Source organism: Manis pentadactyla, chromosome 18, assembly GCF_030020395.1.
Source record: "Manis pentadactyla isolate mManPen7 chromosome 18, mManPen7.hap1, whole genome shotgun sequence".
Lineage (NCBI taxonomy): Eukaryota > Metazoa > Chordata > Mammalia > Pholidota > Manidae > Manis > Manis pentadactyla.
The window spans coordinates 27,868,258-27,886,774 of record NC_080036.1 but is presented as its reverse complement, the minus strand read 5'-3'; the positions used below and the strand labels follow the sequence as shown (position 1 = coordinate 27,886,774).

At 59.3% G+C, this 18,517-nt stretch overlaps 1 protein-coding gene across 1 annotated transcript; it reads left to right on the top strand.

The window, feature by feature from the left end:
- Nucleotides 1–362: 362 nt before the first annotated feature.
- On the top strand, nt 363–10,471 carry FES (FES proto-oncogene, tyrosine kinase). Its single transcript, XM_036932001.2, is given in 20 exon segments — nt 363–894; nt 1,390–1,611; nt 1,798–1,971; nt 3,318–3,414; nt 3,543–3,726; nt 5,204–5,341; nt 5,416–5,535; nt 5,671–5,773; nt 5,775–5,794; nt 5,909–6,095; nt 6,219–6,302; nt 6,822–7,031; nt 7,346–7,468; nt 7,867–7,920; nt 8,396–8,514; nt 8,823–8,917; nt 9,010–9,133; nt 9,326–9,483; nt 9,586–9,708; nt 10,121–10,471. Coding segments are annotated over 20 exon segments (2,490 nt in total). The 5' UTR covers nt 363–882; the 3' UTR covers nt 10,264–10,471.
- The last annotated feature ends 8,046 nt before the right edge of the window (nt 10,472–18,517 follow it).

Sequence of the window (18,517 nt, the reverse complement as noted above, 5' to 3'; positions counted from 1 at the left end):
TGTGGGGTGGGGGACAAGCCAGGTGTCATGGCCTGTCCGCCTCTAGGTGGGCCAAGTCAGGACTCCAGCATCCATCTCCCAGGGGGCCCTAGGGCCTCCTGCAGGGAGCAGGGGGTTGTGGAAGGAGACGGGCCGCCGAGGGTGGGGCTGGGCACCTCCACCTGCACAGACCTGGTCTCTAGGAGGGTGGACGGTAATGGTAAGGTTGGGCCGGGGAGGCTCGGCTGCTGCCATGGGAGGCCTGGCAACCAAGATGGCTTTGCTGGGAAGAGCCCGAGCCCCCCGTAGGTAGGTCTGGGCCTCTCCACCTGCCAGCCGGCCATGGCCGGCCCCAGCCTTCCCTCCCTGCCCAGAGGTAGGGGTGGTGGTGACAGGCCCACTAGGGCCTGTGCCGGAGAAGCAGGCTGCTCCTTGGAAATTTATTTGGAAACTTTCTTCAAACGAAGGCAGGCCCCTCGACTTTCCTTAGGGAATCCAAAGGGCAGGGAGGCCTGCAGCAGGGGCTCCCCCTTCCTCTTCTGGGGCCACCCCACTGCCCACAGCTTCGGGAGCCCTGCCTGATGCCTGACCCTGGGCTGGCCGACCCCGCACCCTTGGGCGCTTCCCCTGTTCCCGGGCGCTGCCCAGGCCCCGGGGGACCGGGGCGCGGGCTGCTCTCCACACAGCCATTCTTTCCCGGCCCCCTCCTCCCTTCCGTTTCCGTGGCCTTGCGGCCGGCCGGGAGGCAGCAGCCCAGCGGGCCGCAGGGCGCCGCCGCCCGCCCCTTCCCCTCAGGCCCGCCCCGGCCCCAGCCAACTGAAACCGCGGGAGGAGGAAGCGCGGAATCAGGAACTGGCCGGGTGGGCGCTGGGCAGACTCAGTCCTCCGCGGCCCCGGGAGCAGATGCCTGTGCAGGTAACTCCTGCCCCGAGGCCCAGGAGGGGGCAGCGGCCCAGGGCGCAGGGCAGGGGGCGGGGGTCAGGCAGGATCCCCAGAGCCGTCGCTGGACAGGGCAGGGCTGGGGCAGCCGCAGTGGCAGGGCTTGGCCTGTGGCCGCTTAGGCAAGGGCGGGGCGGGCTTGGCCCTGCGGAGGTCGCTGGGCACACACGCACCTGCAGTGGGGTGCTGCGGGGGAAGGGCCCAGGGAGGGAGGCTCTGGGTGGTTCCTGTTCCGGGACTGGGAAAGGGACCCCTGGGCCGGGCTTTGGCCTAGGACTCAGGAAGCAGTGAGGACCAGTCCCAGGCCAGCCCACTGTTTTGTACCTATGGCTGCATTTCATGAGGACAGGTCCCCACCGCCTGCCTGCCTGCGGCTCCTCCCGTCCCAGAAGCCCCCCAGCCTGCCTGTCCCACCCCTCCATCTCTTGCTGCTGCCTTGCTCCCCGTGATGGCCCTTCCCTCTGTCCCCAGCACGGCACTATGGGCTTCTCTTCTGAGCTGTGCAGCCCCCAGGGCCACGGAGCACTGCAGCAGATGCAGGAGGCCGAGCTTCGGCTGCTGGAGGGCATGAGGAAGTGGATGGCCCAGCGGGTCAAGAGTGACCGGGAATATGCAGGGCTGCTGCACCACATGTCCCTGCAGGACAGCGGGACCCAGGGCCGGGGCATCAGCCCCGACAGCCCCATCAGCCAGGTGGGCCTCTCCGGGGCCCTGGGCCTCCTGGACCCCCGCCTGCCCCTGCTGAGAAGATCCCCCTGGCCCGGGGTGTCTGCCTGCCCCCTTCCTGTCCTGGCGCCCACTGGGGAGGGTTGGATTCTGGGGAGGTGACGGGCTCGGAAGCCACTGTCCCCCAGCCCGCTCTGCCCACCCTGTGCTTAGTCCTGGGCGGAGATCACCAGCCAGACGGAGGGCCTGAGCCGGCTGCTGAGGCAGCACGCGGAGGACCTGAACGCGGGGCCCCTGAGCAAGCTGGGCCTGCTGATCCGCGAGCGGCAGCAGCTGCGCAAGGCCTACAGCGAGCAGTGGCAGCGCCTGCGGCAGGAGCTCTCCAAGGTGCGCGGCGGGCGGCCGGGCCTCCCCTGCTGATTTCTGCCCAAACTTTGAGGCTGGAAGGGCTGGTTTTGCACAAGGGCCCCTGGATTCACTGGGGAAGTGGAAGTTCTCGACCACAGGCCTGCCGCCAGGGCCTGTCCCCGCCTCCTTCCCTCCTCCCCGGACTTGGGGCGGCCCGCAGACGTGCTCTGTCGCCTTCCCGCGTGCCTGGCAGAGAGCTGAGAGTCCGAGGAGGAGCCGTCCATCGCCGCCTGGGGGGGGCGCGTCCCGCACTGGGTCCCAGCCGGTGCCTCACCCGCTGGCACAGGGGGCAGAGAGACGGAGAGGGGTGGGGGCTAGCCTGTCGGCCCCGGGCCTAGGCGGGTCCCTCCCGGGGCTCCGCAGATCCCGCGAGGGGGGAGCGTGGCCCCTGACCCAGAGGCTACGCCTGGGGCTGCGAAGTCAGCCCGCCTGCGTTGGAACCTGCCCAGCTCCTGGGTCGAGCGGCTCACCGTGCTGCTCAGCCACCGCACACGGGCCAAACCCAGCCTTGCACGGGCCCACAGCGACCCCCGGTGGCCGGTCCCGTGTGGCTCGCTCTCTCCCGGAAGCTCGTCTAACTCAGGGGCCGGCCCGTTTTCATAGGTGCTTTTCCCCAGCACAGCCACGCCCATTTGTTTTCATATCACCGTGGCCACTACAGAGCTACAATGGCAGACCTGGGCAATTTCAACGGAGACTGTAAAAGCCTAAAATGTTTACCCTCCGGCCCTTTAAGGAAAAGGCTCGTCTAGTCTATACATTCAGCTCAGTGACAGGTGGAGAACCCGAGGTTCAGATGGTAGGGATGGAACTTGCTCAGAGTATCCCAGCGCATAAACAAAGGAACCGCGATGGGAACTCTGGTCTTGACTGCCTATTGTTCCTGCCACCGGGAACATAGTTTTCAGGACTGAGTGCAAAATGAAAATATGGGGCCCCTTCTCAAAAAACTTCAAGACGTCACCAACAGACCATTAAACCAAAGGCAGGACCCTTCTAAATGCGGAGCTCTGCACAGTGATGGCACAGGCCACGCAGGCCGGCACCTGGGCCCCGCGTGCCACCAGGAAGCTCTCTAGGCCAAGGGGGCTCCGTGTGTAGCCTGCCCAGTCCGCCTCTGTGCCTCCCCCGGGGGTCTTTCCTTAACCCAGCCCCTCTCGCTCTAACTTCCACAGAAGAGATTAGACCCAAGGGTCTCCAGGCCTTTCCCAGAGGATGGACTGGGATATGTGGAGTGCAGGACCCATCCAGAGCTTCGCCTCAAGCAGGAATCTCCTGTGGCCTGGGGACCTGCTGCCCCACACTGGCCTGTCCTCTCTCCCCAGACGCACAGCCAGGACATTGAGAAGTTGAAGAGCCAGTACCGGGTCCTGGCACGGGACAGCGCCCAGGCCCGGCGCAAGTACCAGGAAGCCAGCAAAGGTTTGTGGCTTCTCTCGCTGGCAGTGAGGGAATCCCCAGCCAGCCCTGCCCCGTCCACAGGTGCCCAAGGAGTGGGGGCTGCCCACGCCTCTGCACTGTCACCCCCACCTCCTCCCCTCGCTTGGCAGACAAGGACCGTGACAGGGCCAAGGATAAGTATGTGCGCAGCCTGTGGAAGCTCTTTGCCCACCACAACCGCTACGTGCTGGGCGTGCGGGCTGCCCAGCTACACCACCAGCACCACCACCAGCTCCTGCTCCCCGGCCTGCTCCAGTCCCTGCAGGACCTGCACCAGGAGATGGCGCACATCCTGTAAGGCTGCAGCCCACCCCAGCCCCGCCCCCGCCCCAAAGCTGTAGCAGCGCCCAGAGGCACGGCCCAGAAAATCCAGGCCTGCAAAAGTGACGGTCCTGTGACCACGTGAGAACAGGCCCTGGGCCAGGACTGGAGCCAGTCAATCTAAATTACACTGTTCCAGAGCCCCTCATTGCGGGGTTTTGTTCTATGTACTGGGCACTGTTCTAGGCTCTGGGATAGAGCAGAGAACAATGTACACGAACATCTGCCCTCTGGGTTGTTCATGTTAACGGACAGAGGAAAGAAAGCCAGTAAGCCACTAAGTAGAACAGGTAGCACGAGAGAAGCAATAAGGGCTATGGAGAAAAATGAAACAAGAAAAGGGGATTGGGAGGCAGGGAAGGTTGGGGGATAGGAGGACTTTACAGTTGCAAATAGAGTGGTCTGGGGACCCCCCCGGGGTACGGGAGGGACCGGGGGGATCGAAAGAGGCCTTGCCAGAAAGAGGGAAAAGAGGGGCACGGGCCCCAAGGTGGGAGAGTGTCTGAATCAAGGAACGTCAAGGAAGCCAGTGTGGCCTGTTCAGAGTCAGACATGAGGCCCCAGGCACCCAGCGCTGGGAGGGCTGGCCGGGTGGTAGAGGGTCCAGCAGGCCATTGTGAAGATTTTGGCTCTGGGTGGGCAGAAGAGTGACAGGATCTGAGCTGTCTGCAAGAGGTCACTCCTGCTGCTGGGTTGAAAATAAACTTCACAGGCAAGTATGGGGTAGAGCAGGCAGGCAGGAGGCTCTGGGGATAACCCAGGCCACAGCCCACAGCCACCGGACAGGGCGGTAACAAGGGGGGGAGGTCCTGGACGCATCTGAAAGGTGGGGGCAGGAGCTTTCTGTGGACTGGAAGTGGGATGTGAGATAGAGGAGTCGAGGATGGCTCCACGATCGGGCCCGGAGCAGCTGGAAGACGGCGTTGCCGTGAGCTCCTGTGCAGAAGGCCACGGGAGGAGCAGGTTCAGGAGACAGAAATGGGAGCTCATGTTCAGCTAGCTGGGTTGGGTGCCTAAGAGATGTCCAATGGGACATTTGGATGGATACACGAACCTGGGCCAGGGAGGTGCTGGGACCAGAAATAGAAATGTGGACTCAGTGGGCGCAGGATGGCTCGTGCATGGGTTAGAGCTCCTGAGCTCCAGCTGTTGGGCCAGCTGCTCAGAGCAGGCCTGACTGTAGCTCGCATTTACCAAGCATTTTGTGTGTGCCGCACACTGCACACAGGAGCTCGTCGGGTCCTTGCTGCGGCTCCCGGCATCCCCATTGTACACATCAGGAAGTGAAGCTAAGGGAGATGTAAATCATTTGCCTGTGGTCATTTGGCTGGGAAATGATGAGGTGGTGGGGTTAACCCCAGGGCTGACTCCAAACCCCGTCTCATGGGCCTGAGCTTCCCAGACTGGCCCAGCCGGGAGCCCCACTGACCAGGGGTCTGTCTGGGGGCAGGAAGGAGATCCTGCAGGAATACCTGGAGATCAGCAGCCTGGTCCAGGACGAGGTGGTGGCCATGCACCAGGAGATGGCTGCAGCCGCTGCCCGCATCCGGCCTGAGGACGAGTACCAGGCCTTCCTGCAACAGTACGGGTAAGCCCCTCCTTGCTCCTGCCTGGCAACAGGGCCGCTGGCCTGCCCACTGACGGGGCACTGTCCCCCTGAAGGTCCACACCTGATATCCCACCCTGCGTCACCTTTGATGAGTCACTGCTGGAGGAGGGTGAGCTGCTGGAGCCGGGGGAGCTGCAGCTCAACGAGCTGACCGTGGAGAGCGTGCAGCACACGTGCGTGGCGGCCTGGGGCTGGGCTGCGGCAGGGCCGGCGGGGGTGCTGCCCACACAGAGCTGCCGGGCTTGCTCGGCTCCCCAGGGACGCACCTGAGGAGCACGGCTCTAACACTGCGCTTACTGCGGGCCCAGGCTGACCTCGGTGACAGACGAACTGGCTGTGGCCACCCAGGCAGCGCTCAGCCAGCAGGAGGCCGTCGTTCAGCTACAGCAGGAGCTGCAGAACGAGGAGCAGAACGTCCCCCCCCCGGGAGCGGTGAGCGGGCCCACCTAGAGCCCCGGCCTGGCCCTCCCTCCTTCCTTCTCCCTGCCGCCTCCTTCAGGCTGAGCACCTTTCTCTCACCCACCCCCCACCTGCCCCGGCCTGCAGGGTGCAGCTGCTGGGCAAGAGGCAGGCATTGCAGGAAGCGCTGCAGGAGCTGCAGGTAGCGCAGTGCAGCCAGGCCAAGCTGCAGGCCCAGCAGGAGCTGCTGCAGGCCAAGCTGGAGCAGCTGGGCCCTGGCGAGCCCCAACCCGTGCTGCTCCTGCAGGACGACCGCCAGTCCACGTCATCCTCGGTGAGCTGCCTGCCCCCCCCCACCTGCCACTGCCGGCCCTGCCAGCCTGCCCGATGCGCTCCTCATTTTCGCCCTCCCCCTCCCCAAGCCTGGCCACCCGCTGACGTCTGTCCCTGGCCTCAGGAGCAGGAGCGAGAAGGGGGACGGACGCCCACCCTGGAGATCCTCAAGAGCCACATCTCAGGCATCTTCCGCCCCAAGTTCTCAGTGAGTGGGGCCCGGCCTGTGTGGGCACCCCTGCCCTTCAGGGGTGGGCTGGGCCAGGGGTCTCAGAGGTGTCCCCCCAAGCCCCTCCCGCCAGGGGGTTCGGGCCGATCATGGGATGGCCTAGAGAGGGGGCTCTGCCCAGGCTGCTCTCTTGGAGGGGTTCTAGGCTGTGGACGCCCCCAGACCCCACATCCCCACACTCCCTTCCTCTCCACCACTGCGTGTGCCTCATGACCCTGTGGCTGCCCCTGCTCTGGGGGTGACCGGGTGGCTGTGGCCTGGTGGAAAAGGCAAAAGCTTAGTCTAGGACCAGCCAGCCTGGACTTCCCACCCCAGCCCTGCCTAGAGTGAGCCCGGGCCAGTCTGCTGCTTGCTCCGGGGGCAACCCTTGCCACCCAGGCAGCTCGTCCGGATGGAGGGGCAAATGTGAGAGAGACCCCCAGTGGGCCCCGGCTGACCTCTGGCCTCCCTGACAAGCTGGCTGAATGTGCCCTCCCCGCCCCTCCCTCTGCTGCCCAGCTCCCCCCCCCACTGCAGCTGGTTCCCGACGTGCAGAAGCCCCTGCACGAGCAGCTGTGGTACCACGGGGCCATACCGCGCACAGAGGTGGCGGAGCTGCTGGCGCACTCCGGGGACTTCCTGGTGCGGGAGAGCCAGGGGAAGCAGGAGTACGTGCTCTCGGTGCTGTGGGACGGCCAGCCCCGGCACTTCATCATCCAGTCCGCAGACGTGAGTGGGCCGCCTCTCCTCGAGGGGTGACCTTGAGCTGCCAACCTGAGATGCCTCCTTGGCAGAGCTGAACAGGGCACAGAGACCACCAGGTCCCTGCATCAAAATAGAGGCGTAAGCCTTTGGCTTTGTTTGGTCTTCCCCTAAGGACTGGGGAGCAGACTTGTCATGTGCCACCAGAGATGCCCGTTGTCCACAGTCCCTCTGCCTCTCACCCAGCAGCCCCTTCTCCCCACTGCTCTTCCCCTCCTCTCCCAGGGCTCAGAGCCCCTCAGCAGTGCAGGCTGTTGACCCCGGGTCCCCCGGCCCCACAGAACCTGTACCGACTGGAAGGAGACGGCTTTCCCAGCATCCCCTTGCTCATCGACCATCTGCAGCACTCCCGGCAGCCCCTGACCAAGAAGAGTGGTGTTGTCTTGAACAGGGCCGTGCCCAAGGTGAGCCTGGCCAGCCTGGTCATGGCGCCCTAGGCGGGGCTTGGGGATCATGGGTTCAGGCCCCAGAGGTCAGAACGTGAAGGGCTCTCTGGGTTCACGGTCTACATACAGGGTGCAGAGTGACTCCTCACTCCCCAGGGCCAGCCTCCCTCTGGGTATGGCATGTCAAGACCACTGCCATCCGTGAGCCATGCACACTGGGCTGGCCACCCAGTGGGGGCCCCTGACTGGTCCCCAAAGTCATCCGAGTGTGGTCCTGATACGGTCCAACTGCAATTTTACACACTGACAAACTAAGGTGCCAAGAAATGAAACCGCCTTGCTGGGGGTGTTCGGTCCTTCACAGGGCCCAGCACACCTTCCCTTCACTTCGGGCCCCCATGCTGCCCCTTCCACAGGACAAGTGGGCACTGAACCACGAGGACCTGGTGCTGGGCGAGCAGATCGGGCGGGTGAGCTCAGTGTTCTGCCAGCCTCCGGGCTCCCACTCCTCCCCAAGCCCTGCTTCCTTCCAGCCCACAGCTGAGTCACACGGAGGCCCTAGCCTTGGGGAGCTCTGCTGCCTTCCTGCCTCCCGTTCCCAACGCACACCCCGACTCCCCACCCCTAGCCGGAAACCCTCCTGCAGGAAACCCAGAGAAGCACCTGCCCGAAAACCCCCTGGGGGCAGCCCTGTGCCAGCACCACCACACTCAACCCCACCCGGCCCCAAACGCAAGTGCTGCGGATTTTTCATGTCACTTTTCTCAATGAATGTGACAAGTCCAAGGTGACCTTCTCTGGTCCCTGTTGGTTCCCCAGCCAGGGGCTAAACTCCTAGGGAGCCGGGATGAGCATGGAGTGGGCTGTGTGGGGACAAGCAGGCCGTCCCCAGCAGAGGAGAGGACCGATCCCGGGGAGACTGGTAGGAACCCCAGACTGTTTCAGGGGAACTTCGGCGAGGTGTTCAGCGGACGCCTGCGAGCCGACAACACCCCGGTGGCGGTGAAATCTTGTCGAGAGACGCTCCCGCCTGACCTCAAGGCCAAGTTTCTACAGGAAGCGAGGTGGGTGATCAAAGGACAGTCACGGTTCCTGCTACACAGCTTCCCTCCGCCCTGGGCCTGCCTGAGGAGCTCGACTTCCCTGGGGTCTGATCCTCATGCAGCCCCCAGGCAGGGGTGCCTCCCACAGTGAGGGGGGCGCCTCAGTGCGCCCCGTCCCCAGGTCCCCCGGCAGGTCTGCTGGCCTCAGAGGCCACGTTCTTCTCTTCCGCTGCCCTGTCCCTCCTCCCTGGGGTTCCCTGGGGCTCCCGGGGCTGGGGAGGTGAGCGTGTGAGCCCCCAGGTGGGGTCCTCAGCAGCAGTGCCCTCCAGGATTCTGAAGCAGTACAGCCACCCCAACATCGTGCGCCTTATCGGCGTCTGCACCCAGAAACAGCCCATCTACATCGTCATGGAGCTCGTGCAGGGTGAGCGGAGGCAGCGGACCTTGAGGCCTGGGGAGCTCCGCCGCCAGGTCGCCCCCAGGAGGCTCAGTGAGGCTTCCCCCGCCCACCCCCAGGGGGCGACTTCCTGACCTTCCTTCGGACAGAGGGAGCCCGCCTGCGGATGAAGACTCTGCTGCAGATGGTGGGGGACGCGGCCGCCGGCATGGAGTACCTGGAGAGCAAGTGCTGCATCCACAGGTGAGCGGCGGGCGCTGCAGGCCCCGCGGCCCCGGCTCCGGCGGAGCTTCCGCCCAGCGCCCCCCGCGCAGCCCCAGGGGCAGAGCTGCCTCTCCTGGCGGGGTCCGGGAGGCCCCGGGCGCAGGGAGGAGCTGGGCTCCGCTGCTGTGGCTAGAGAGCCTGGGCCAGGCGGGTGGGCCCATTCTTTGCCAGGGACCTGGCTGCTCGGAACTGTCTGGTGACGGAGAAGAACGTCCTGAAGATCAGTGACTTCGGGATGTCCCGAGAGGAAGCAGACGGGGTCTACGCAGCCTCCGGGGGCCTCAGACAAGTCCCGGTGAAGTGGACCGCGCCTGAGGCTCTCAACTACGGTACCTGGGCCTCGTCCTCTCTGGGCCACAGGGCATGAGCTGCGCGGGCCGGGCTCCGGCCAGTGGGCTGGACAGCCCCTCACGCTGCCTCGCCCCCCGTAGGCCGCTACTCCTCCGAGAGTGACGTGTGGAGCTTCGGCATCTTGCTCTGGGAGGCCTTCAGCCTGGGGGCTCCCCCCTACCCCAACCTCAGCAACCAGCAGACCCGGGACTTTGTGGAGAAGGGTAAGGCAGCCCTGGGGGGCGGCAGCCTCAGGCCCAGCCCCCTCCCCGGCGCTCCAGCCGGCCTCTTCTGGTCCTCCGGCCTTCCCCCGACGGCCGAAGAACCCGAAGAATCGTGCAGCTGCCACTGAGAGGGCCCTGGCTTTGTGCCAGACACACGCTCTCTCGTTTATTCTGCACGGCGTGTGACGGAGAGATAGCATGTCCTTTCTACAGATGGAAAAATGGAGGCTAGCAGAGGCCACACAGCTAGCATATGGTGGGACTGACAGTCGGACCTGTGTCCTCGGGGCCCCCAGTGAAGAAGAATGAATGCTCCTGGAGAACAATGCGTGTTGAGCCCGCATTGCTCACAGGACCCCCCGGGGCCCTCACACTCCCTCCTCATGCCACTGTTCTGTGCCTGTCCTCACAGGGGGCCGCCTGCCCTGCCCTGAGCTATGCCCCGATGCTGTGTTCAGGCTCATGGAACAGTGCTGGGCCTACGAGCCTGGGCAGCGGCCCAACTTCAGCACCATCTACCAAGAGCTGCAGAGCATCCGGAAGCGGCACCGGTGAGGCTGGGCCCCGCTTTCTCAAGCCGGAGGTCTCTGCAGGCGAGATGGTCCTCCCCACCAGCTCCAGCTCACGCTGTTGGACAGCTCTTTACAGACCTGGGCTCTGGCCTCGGTGTCCAGGCTGGCGGCAGGCTGCAGCTTCCTGTCTGCTGTGCATCCCAGGGCGTCCCCTTCCTGGCAGAAATAATAAAACCACTTGTGCCCATCAAGTGCCCTTGGCCACGTGCGCTCCTCCGGAGGCAGGTCTTAGGAGGGCAGAGGGCCGGACTGGGGCTGTGGGGAAGGAAGAGGATGGGCAGTGTTCTCAGGGCAGAACTGCCCAGTCTGGTAGCTGCTGGATGGGAGACATGGGGAAGAGGGAGAGATCAGGAGGGTGTACAGGCTTCTGACCAGACGGCAGTGTCATTCCTGAAATAGGATCGCGGGCCGGGGAGCAGCGCTGTGGGTGGGATGTGAGCCTGGCCCTCTGAGGGGCGGGAGGGGATGTAAGTGTGGCACAGAAGTCCGGAAGCCCAGATGGAAGTAAGGGTTGGCCGTTGGGGTGTGAAAGCCATTAGCCCACAAGTGTTAGTCGCTGACACTATGGGTGCGTGCGGCAGGGAGAGAAGAGGGTCAGGGGAAGTCCGAGCTTCACTCAAAGGAGCCTCGGGTGGCTGAAGAGAAAGGAAGCTCCTCCCAGGGAGCCACCTCTCCACAATTCACTGAGCAACAGGGCAGCAGAGTGGGGAGCCCTTACCTCCTCCCCTAAGTCCCCCTGAAAGCTGTAAAATTACATGGAACTTTTCCAGCAGCAGTAGCGAAGGTCAGAAAGACAGTGTGAACAAACTGGACAACGGACACCGGGAACGAGGCTGGCACCAAAGAACGAGGTGGTGATGACCGAGGTACCCGGGCCACCCCTCGAGAGAGCTGAGGAAATGGTTGACATCTTTTTTTCAGAGATAAAAGCCCTATCACTTGTTAAACAAGAGGAAATTAAGTTAGAGTGTGACTAAATGAAAATACGAGGCAGTCAAATCGTACCCCCACTGGAAGTGGTGAAGAGGAGAGCTGAGCAACTCGGGCTCCGTGCGGGATGGAGCAGGTCTCCGCAGGCCGCCCCTCCCGTCCCCACAGCTCAGAGGAGACGGGTGAGATGATGACCATAATCATTTTTAAAGAGACTGGACGGAGGTGGGAGAAATAAGGACTAGAAGAAACAAGCTCTGCAGGAGGAAAGAGCCCCTCCAAGGTGAGCTGATGATGGGTGGCTATTTTCTCCTCTGAGACATTGCTGACTTAGGGCATCTCTGATGATCAGAATTGCCCAGAGAGACTCTCCTGGGGCACATGGAAATGAACAGTTTCTGGTGTGGGCAGGGGCTACGCTGCAGATTGGGCATAAGAAGAGCTCAAAATTCAAAGCCAGTTTTTGCTGCTTTTTTGCCATAGAGCATTGGCTGAGTTCTGGAGCAGCAACTGGGAAGGGCTGGGCTGGGAAGGCACGTTCCACAGTCTTCCAGTGTTTGGAGGGAGGGGTCCTGAAATAAATAATGAGTCCTCCCCTCAAAATATTGGCCAGATTTTGAGCCTATGTGGGTTGGGAGGCTAAAGAGCTGATCTCAGAATCTCAGTGAAGAACTTGACAGGCAGAGAGAGAGACAGCCTGGCCAGGTGTTCCAACCCCAAATTCAAGGCGACAGGGATAGTCCAGAGAACTGTGTTGTTCCAGAACTATAACCCTGCCCCAACTCAGCTCAATACTCAATTATGTCAAGGTGACTAGATCCTCTGGGGTTGGGGCTAGGGGAGAGCAATAACATAGTCTGGAGTCCCTACTCTTCTTTTATACCCAATCTGCACATACAAACAAAAATTATAAAACATGGAAAATGGTGGGGGTGGGGGAGTGGGGCCAGGGTCTGGTGCATAAGACGAAAAATAAACAACAGAAGCAGACTCACAGGTGATCCAGACATTGGAGTTGGCGAACAAAGATTTAAAAATAACTGATTAATATGTTAACTGGAGAAAAAAGATGGACAAAATAGATGTAAATATAGAGAATTTAAACAAGATTCATCTAAAAAGAATCAAAGGAGCCGGTAGAACTGAAAAATACCACCTCTGAAATGACAAGCTCACTGGATGGGTTTCATGAAAATTCACAGAACTGAAGGATAAAGTCTCAGTCAGAGATCGGACTCACCAGAAGACAGAATTCATGAACTTGAAGACAGATTAATAGAAGGTATCGAAACTGAAGTACAAGGAGAAAAAAAAATGGAAAAAAATAGAGCCTAAGAAACATGTGGGACTCTAATATATGAGTAATTGAAGTTCCAGAAGGAGAGAGAGAATTTAGGAATCAACTGGAAATGGCCCAGATGTCTATTCAGCAATACAAAAGATCAGCCCACTGACCCAAGCACGAATCGCAAAGAATCAAGATATGTTGATTCAAGAAGCCAGACCTGAAAGAGGACATACTTATGATTCCACTCTATGAAGTTCAAGAACAGGCAAAACCAAGCTATAGAGAATCAAAATAGCGGTTATATCCGAGGGGTGCTGGGAAGGGGGGTGAGGGTGAGGGGCACCAGCCCCACCGTGGTGTCCTTACAGCCTTGCATGTCTCCACAAGGCTTGAGCAGCCTGACTTGAGTCTTGACAGAATGACTGGAGCGAGGGGACAGAAGCAGCGTAGGGAGGGGCCTCCCTCCCTGTGGGGGACTGCCCGGGTCATTTGTCACCCCTCTTCCTAGTGTCGGGAGTGCAGCGCTGTGTGAGCCACAGGCCAAAGAAGTAATTGCTCTGCTGTGGGTGAGAGATGGCTCCGTGGTCGCAGACAGCCTGCCACCACGCCACCTGTCATCTGGGCCTTCTGGGTCGGTGCCGTCCTGTGGGGCTAGGGGTGGGAGGAGTTGCGGGCGGACAGGGGGGACCCCGAGAGAGCTGAGGCTCGTGTTTTTGGACCGCCGTGTGGCCCAGCACCTGCAGCGCTCTCCCTGACCCCTTCCTAGCCAAGCAGGATTAGATTGGAGGCCGAGGTCCGTCTGTCCTCAGTGGAGATGGAAGGGCCCCGTGTGCTGGGACACTGACAGCAGCCAAAGCTGCCAAGCCTTCTTGGCCTTCCAGACACGGCAGCCCAGCCACTGGGGCATGGGACATGCCCACAGGCGGGGCTGAAAGCTCACCCTGTCTGGGTGTGGAAACTGCTCTCGATCGGATAATGGATGCTCTAGTTTTGGGGTGGGCCCTTTGAGCCAATAGGTTTTCAAATGTAACCAACACTGTTGAATGTATTGTGGGAATAGATGTTTTGAGTATGTGGATTACTTCTCTTAATTGAAAGGGATGTTCCCCATGGGGAAATGTCACAATGGGAGAGTGGTGATTAGAGTGGAGACAAGAGGTCACTTCTCCTGACCTAGCCAAGGGGTTGCCATGACAGGATAGAGGGATGGGAAGGGGTGGGGTGGGGTTGGGGGACCACTGTCTCTATCAAGGAACTCGTGGGTTTAGGGGTGTTCAAGGAAACGGCATCTCCTTGTAATAGCCCTGAGTAGCCATTGGAACAGGCCAGTTGCCTCTGGTGCTTCCCAGATTATTACAAGTCACAGAGCTCACTGCACAGACGGAAAGCATATGGGATATGGTGGTGGGCACTGCTAATGCCTCTTCAAGGGTTCCACTACATCCAGAGGATGAAAATCAGCTCGCTTTCCTTGGCTTGGGTTACAGCACACCTCTACAGGACGCAGAGGGTCACCTGTGTCTTCTGTGACCAATGGACAGACCAAGGCAGAGAGAAACCTGGGACCCCATCAGAAGTGTCTTGTTATTTATATGGCTGACATCCTAATTAGAAGAACCAGTTAGTGCAAACTGCCCTAAACTGCCCAGGGCTGAAAAATGAAGCCAGGCAAAACAGAAGCCAGCCACCCAAGCACAGCCCTCAGGAGCCACGTGGGCCGATGCCCAGAGGACAATTCAGAGGGAAACCACCGGCCTTAAAACCTCCAGGACACCAAAAGGAGGTGAAACATCTGACAGGCATGTCTGGTTACTGAGGACAGTTTATACCTCAGCCCACTGCATACGGTTACTTGGAAGGCAGACCCCGCTGGGTGAGGCCCTGAAGGACAACAGGCCTCAGATTCTGCCCTCCAAGTCGAGTCATTTAGTCCTCTTGAGCCTTGTTGAGTCAAGCCGTTGTCAGTGGTTGACAATCTGCTCGAGAGGGCCATTGCCCTGGGGCAAAGGTGCCCCTGGGTTTAGGACACGCAGCACTCGCTTGACAGGCTCTGCAGACCCTCCTCGAGTGGCAATTACTGACTTGCTATTGGGGGCTAGTGATCCCCGAGAGACTAAGGTGCTTTTATATCCCGACATCCTCATTTCAGGATGGGGCTGGAGTGCAGACAGTGATGAAGTGGGTGCAGCCAACAAGCATTTATCATGAAGGGGAAATGAAGCAGCCGAGAACTGACTAGGACAGCATGAGCAGCATCTCCTACCTGCAAAACGGTGCCTGGGTATGAAGCGTGCTATCCCAGAGGCAGAGTCTGTGCCAGCTCCTTGGGTTTTTGGGGTCCCTGGGTCCCTGAGGACCTGGGCCCAGCTCATGGACAGATCAGCAGAGTTAATGGCCAGTGGGGTGCTCGGAAGAGCTGCAGCTGCAACCACAGAGAGAATGGGTCAAAATGTCGCATGAAGAGGGGACTCCACCCAATGGGCAGAGTTGCTGGCTGTGCAAACACGCTTGCGGGGTAAACACCACTCCAGTGCGCCTGGCTGCATCGGGTGGTCTGCCATCTACTCGCCGGACAACGGGATGATCAAGTCCCAACGCTGGTAGGAAGAGCATTACAGCAACAGCTTATTTGGGACACATGTGTCCTGTTCACAGCCCATGGAGATCACGGTGGTTACTTTATATGTCAGCTTGCCTGGGCCATGGTGCACAGACATGTGGGCAAACATTGGATGCAAACTGGATGTTTCTGTGAAGGTGTTTTTGTTTGAGATTAACGTTTAAATCAGTGGACTTTGAGTAAAACAGATTTCCCTCCATAATGTGGAGGGCTTTGCCCAGTCAGCTGAAAGCCTGAATAGACCAAAAGCCTGACCTCCCCCAAGCAAGAGGGGATCCCGCAGCAGGCGGCCCTCGGTCCTGACCCGCAGCGCCAGCTCCTCGCGGGGCCTTCAGCCTCACAGCCGTCAGACGTGAGCTGCGTGTAGCTCTGCATCTCCAGCCTTCTGGTCTCATCTCCAGATTTTGGACTTGCCCACTTCCATAATCACAGGAGACTTATTCCTTTAAATAAACCTTTCTCTCTCTCTCTCTATATATATATATAGACACACACATCCTATTGTTCTCCTCTGGAGAATCCTGGCCGATACAGGGATGCCCTCTGAGACAGGATATTCATACCATTTGACCAAGAAAATCAGTGGAACCAACAAGCTGATGGGAACTGTACCGCCCAGCTAAGAACCACAGCTGTCCGGATACACTGTCACACGGGACATGGAGGCCATCTGCCATCCAGGGCCTGGCTAGGCTATGTGCCTGCATTCCTAACTACACAGTGCAGTGGCAGAGAGAACTGCAGGGCACATAGTCTGGAGCCCTGAGCCTGGCTGGTCCTAGTCCTGACAAATAGACTATACGGACATCCTCCTTTCCCCAGAGGCCGCCACTGGACGTTGACTGCGGATGGCACAGCAATTCCCATCTGTTCAATGAGTGTGACCATGCTACTCCAGGACTCCTAAATGTTCCGTTGCATATTTGGGTCCTCCAAACACATCCAATCAGACAATGGTGCCGCCTTTATAGCCAAGAGTTCTCAGCAGTGGGCTAACTACCAGGGGCATTCGCAGGACACTTCATGCCCTGTATTACCCACAGGTGGCAGGCACCAATGAAAGATGGAGTGTACTCTTAAAGAAGAAACGAAAAAGACAGGTGGACAACAGACGCTCAGCTGCCCATGGAGCACGCGCTCGAGGCTCGGCGGTGTGGAGTCTCAGTGCGGCAATCTGGGGAAGGTTCTCACTGGGACAGAGCTTTTAACTATAAGGGAGAGAAGAGGCCCCGGCTGGCTATAAGAGACTCAAACCACTTAGGGAGTCCCTCTCCCTTGTCCTGCTCCCGTCATGCCTGCGTCCAGGAAATAAGGCAGTGGAAACGACAGCGGCAAAGAAGAGCAGGGGTGGGAGATTCTAGACTGTTGCTTCTCCCATCGCCCAGGTCATGCTTGTGGGTATCAGGGCTGTTTGCCTGCCAAACGCAAACCAGTTTTGACTCTTTTTTTAAGTAGCGATGGGCAATCAAACTGTCCCAAGCTTCATGCTGGCCAGTCAAGGCAGCACATATGCGGTTGCCAACACCTCTTGCCGCATTTGGACTAATGAATCAGGAAGTGCGGAGCTATGTGGCCCTCTAAGGTCAGTCCCCAGGGGCCTCTCGGCATAGTGGTCTGGCTCCGGGTGGGGAGCCTGGCTGTGGCCTGTCCTTCAAGGGGGACGGGTCACATAGTTGGGGGAAGCATAGTTGCGGTCATTCTCATCTGATATTAAGACAAATAGGAAGGATTTTGTCCAAGCTCTGTCAGTACAATGAGCTAGCTGATGGGTGGCTATGCTCCTGGAAATAATTCTTAGTTGGACATTTGAAAGCTTGAGGTGGCAAGAGGTAGTTAGAAACAGCCCTGACACGGTGCCCTGACATCGTGTGGATCCCCAAGAGGACATGAAGTCAAGGCTTGACCACAGTCCTACCCAAGTCTCGGCAGAGCACACTATGATTCCTCTCACAACAGGCACCCTGGGATTCCTCCCAGAGCAAAGGAAGATGAGCAGCCTGGGGTGATAGAGCTGTCCCCCCAGAAAGCAGCTGGAGCACCCCACAAGGCCACTTCTCATCCCTCTTTCTAGATTTATTTGAATATAGGACTTTCGACCTGTCCCCGACCCCCAACTACGAGTGCAGCTGCAGGCCGGAGGATTACTGAGTTGGTTCCTCAGCCACAGAGAGACCCACCGCCGTGCCACCTGGCATCTGGCCCTGCTCTGCCTCAGTGCTGTCTCGTGACTAAGGAAAGCTGACACCATGCTGGTCTGACTTTTGCTGTTAGTGTAATAAGCTGTCTGGACTCATCCGGGCTTGTTGTCCACATCCTGGCTGAGTCTGTGCAAGTGCACAGGCCTCCCCTGCAGCTCCAGTAGTGACCCTTTGGCCTGGTCAGCCACCAAGCTGTGCTTAGGGACTGTTTGACCTCTTGACAGAGGGAACATTTTGGGATGATGGGAATGATCTATGTTTTGATCTGGGTGGTGATTATACTGTGTATGCACTTATCGAAACCCATCAAGCTTTGGTACTTAAGACTTGCACCATAAACTGTAAGTTAAACTTCAATAATAATGATAATAAAGAACCACCAGAGAACAACCGAGAGTTCTTGAAAATTAAGATTATGATTGCCAGAGGGAAAATTAAGTAGAAGGGTTGTAATATAAATTTCCCAGAACACAGGGGAAAACAGAGACATCCAGGGCGAGGAGCCCAGCCCAGGTGTAACACCTTAGTAGCAGGTGCTCCAGTTAGAGAATAAACCAAGAAAAATGTTCATGATGGTGATTAAATAAATGGGAGTTGAAACAATGAAGTGACATTTTAAATCTGTTTTATCAAACAAAATACTGTTTAAGTAATACTGGCAGTTCCTGACAGTGCGACCCTTTAGGGGAGCAATAGGGTGCCAGGGACCAGCAGTCCTAGCAGCCCTTCCCTTTTGCCCGGGTAACCTACTGCGGCCAATTTGTTCTAAGGTAATAATTCGGAAAGAAAACAAACGTGGAATTCATGGAATGTCCACTGCAGTAGGTTTATTATGCTGCAAAGTTACGAACAACCTAGGTGCCCAGTGAAAGGCGAACCACCAAGACAGTGGTGTCTTTCTGGGCGGCCAGCACCCCAGGAGGCGGCCCTCTTTGCCCGAGAAGCGTCCCTATACCAATGAAGGGTTCCCAGCCAGGACCGACGGCGCCCGGAAACCGTGCCGCACGGTTCGGCTGCTGAAATGGCGGGGAGCGCTTCCGTTACTGTTTGAAAACGCGCTGAGCCTAGGAAGATGCAGAGAAATGAAGTCGCGCGCCCCTGCTCGAGGTCCGCAGCGCGGAGGCCTCGCGGGCCGCGGCTGCGCACTGCGGTGGCGCTCGGGGCCAGGGCGGGGGCGCCGCGGAGCGCCGGGGGCTGCCGT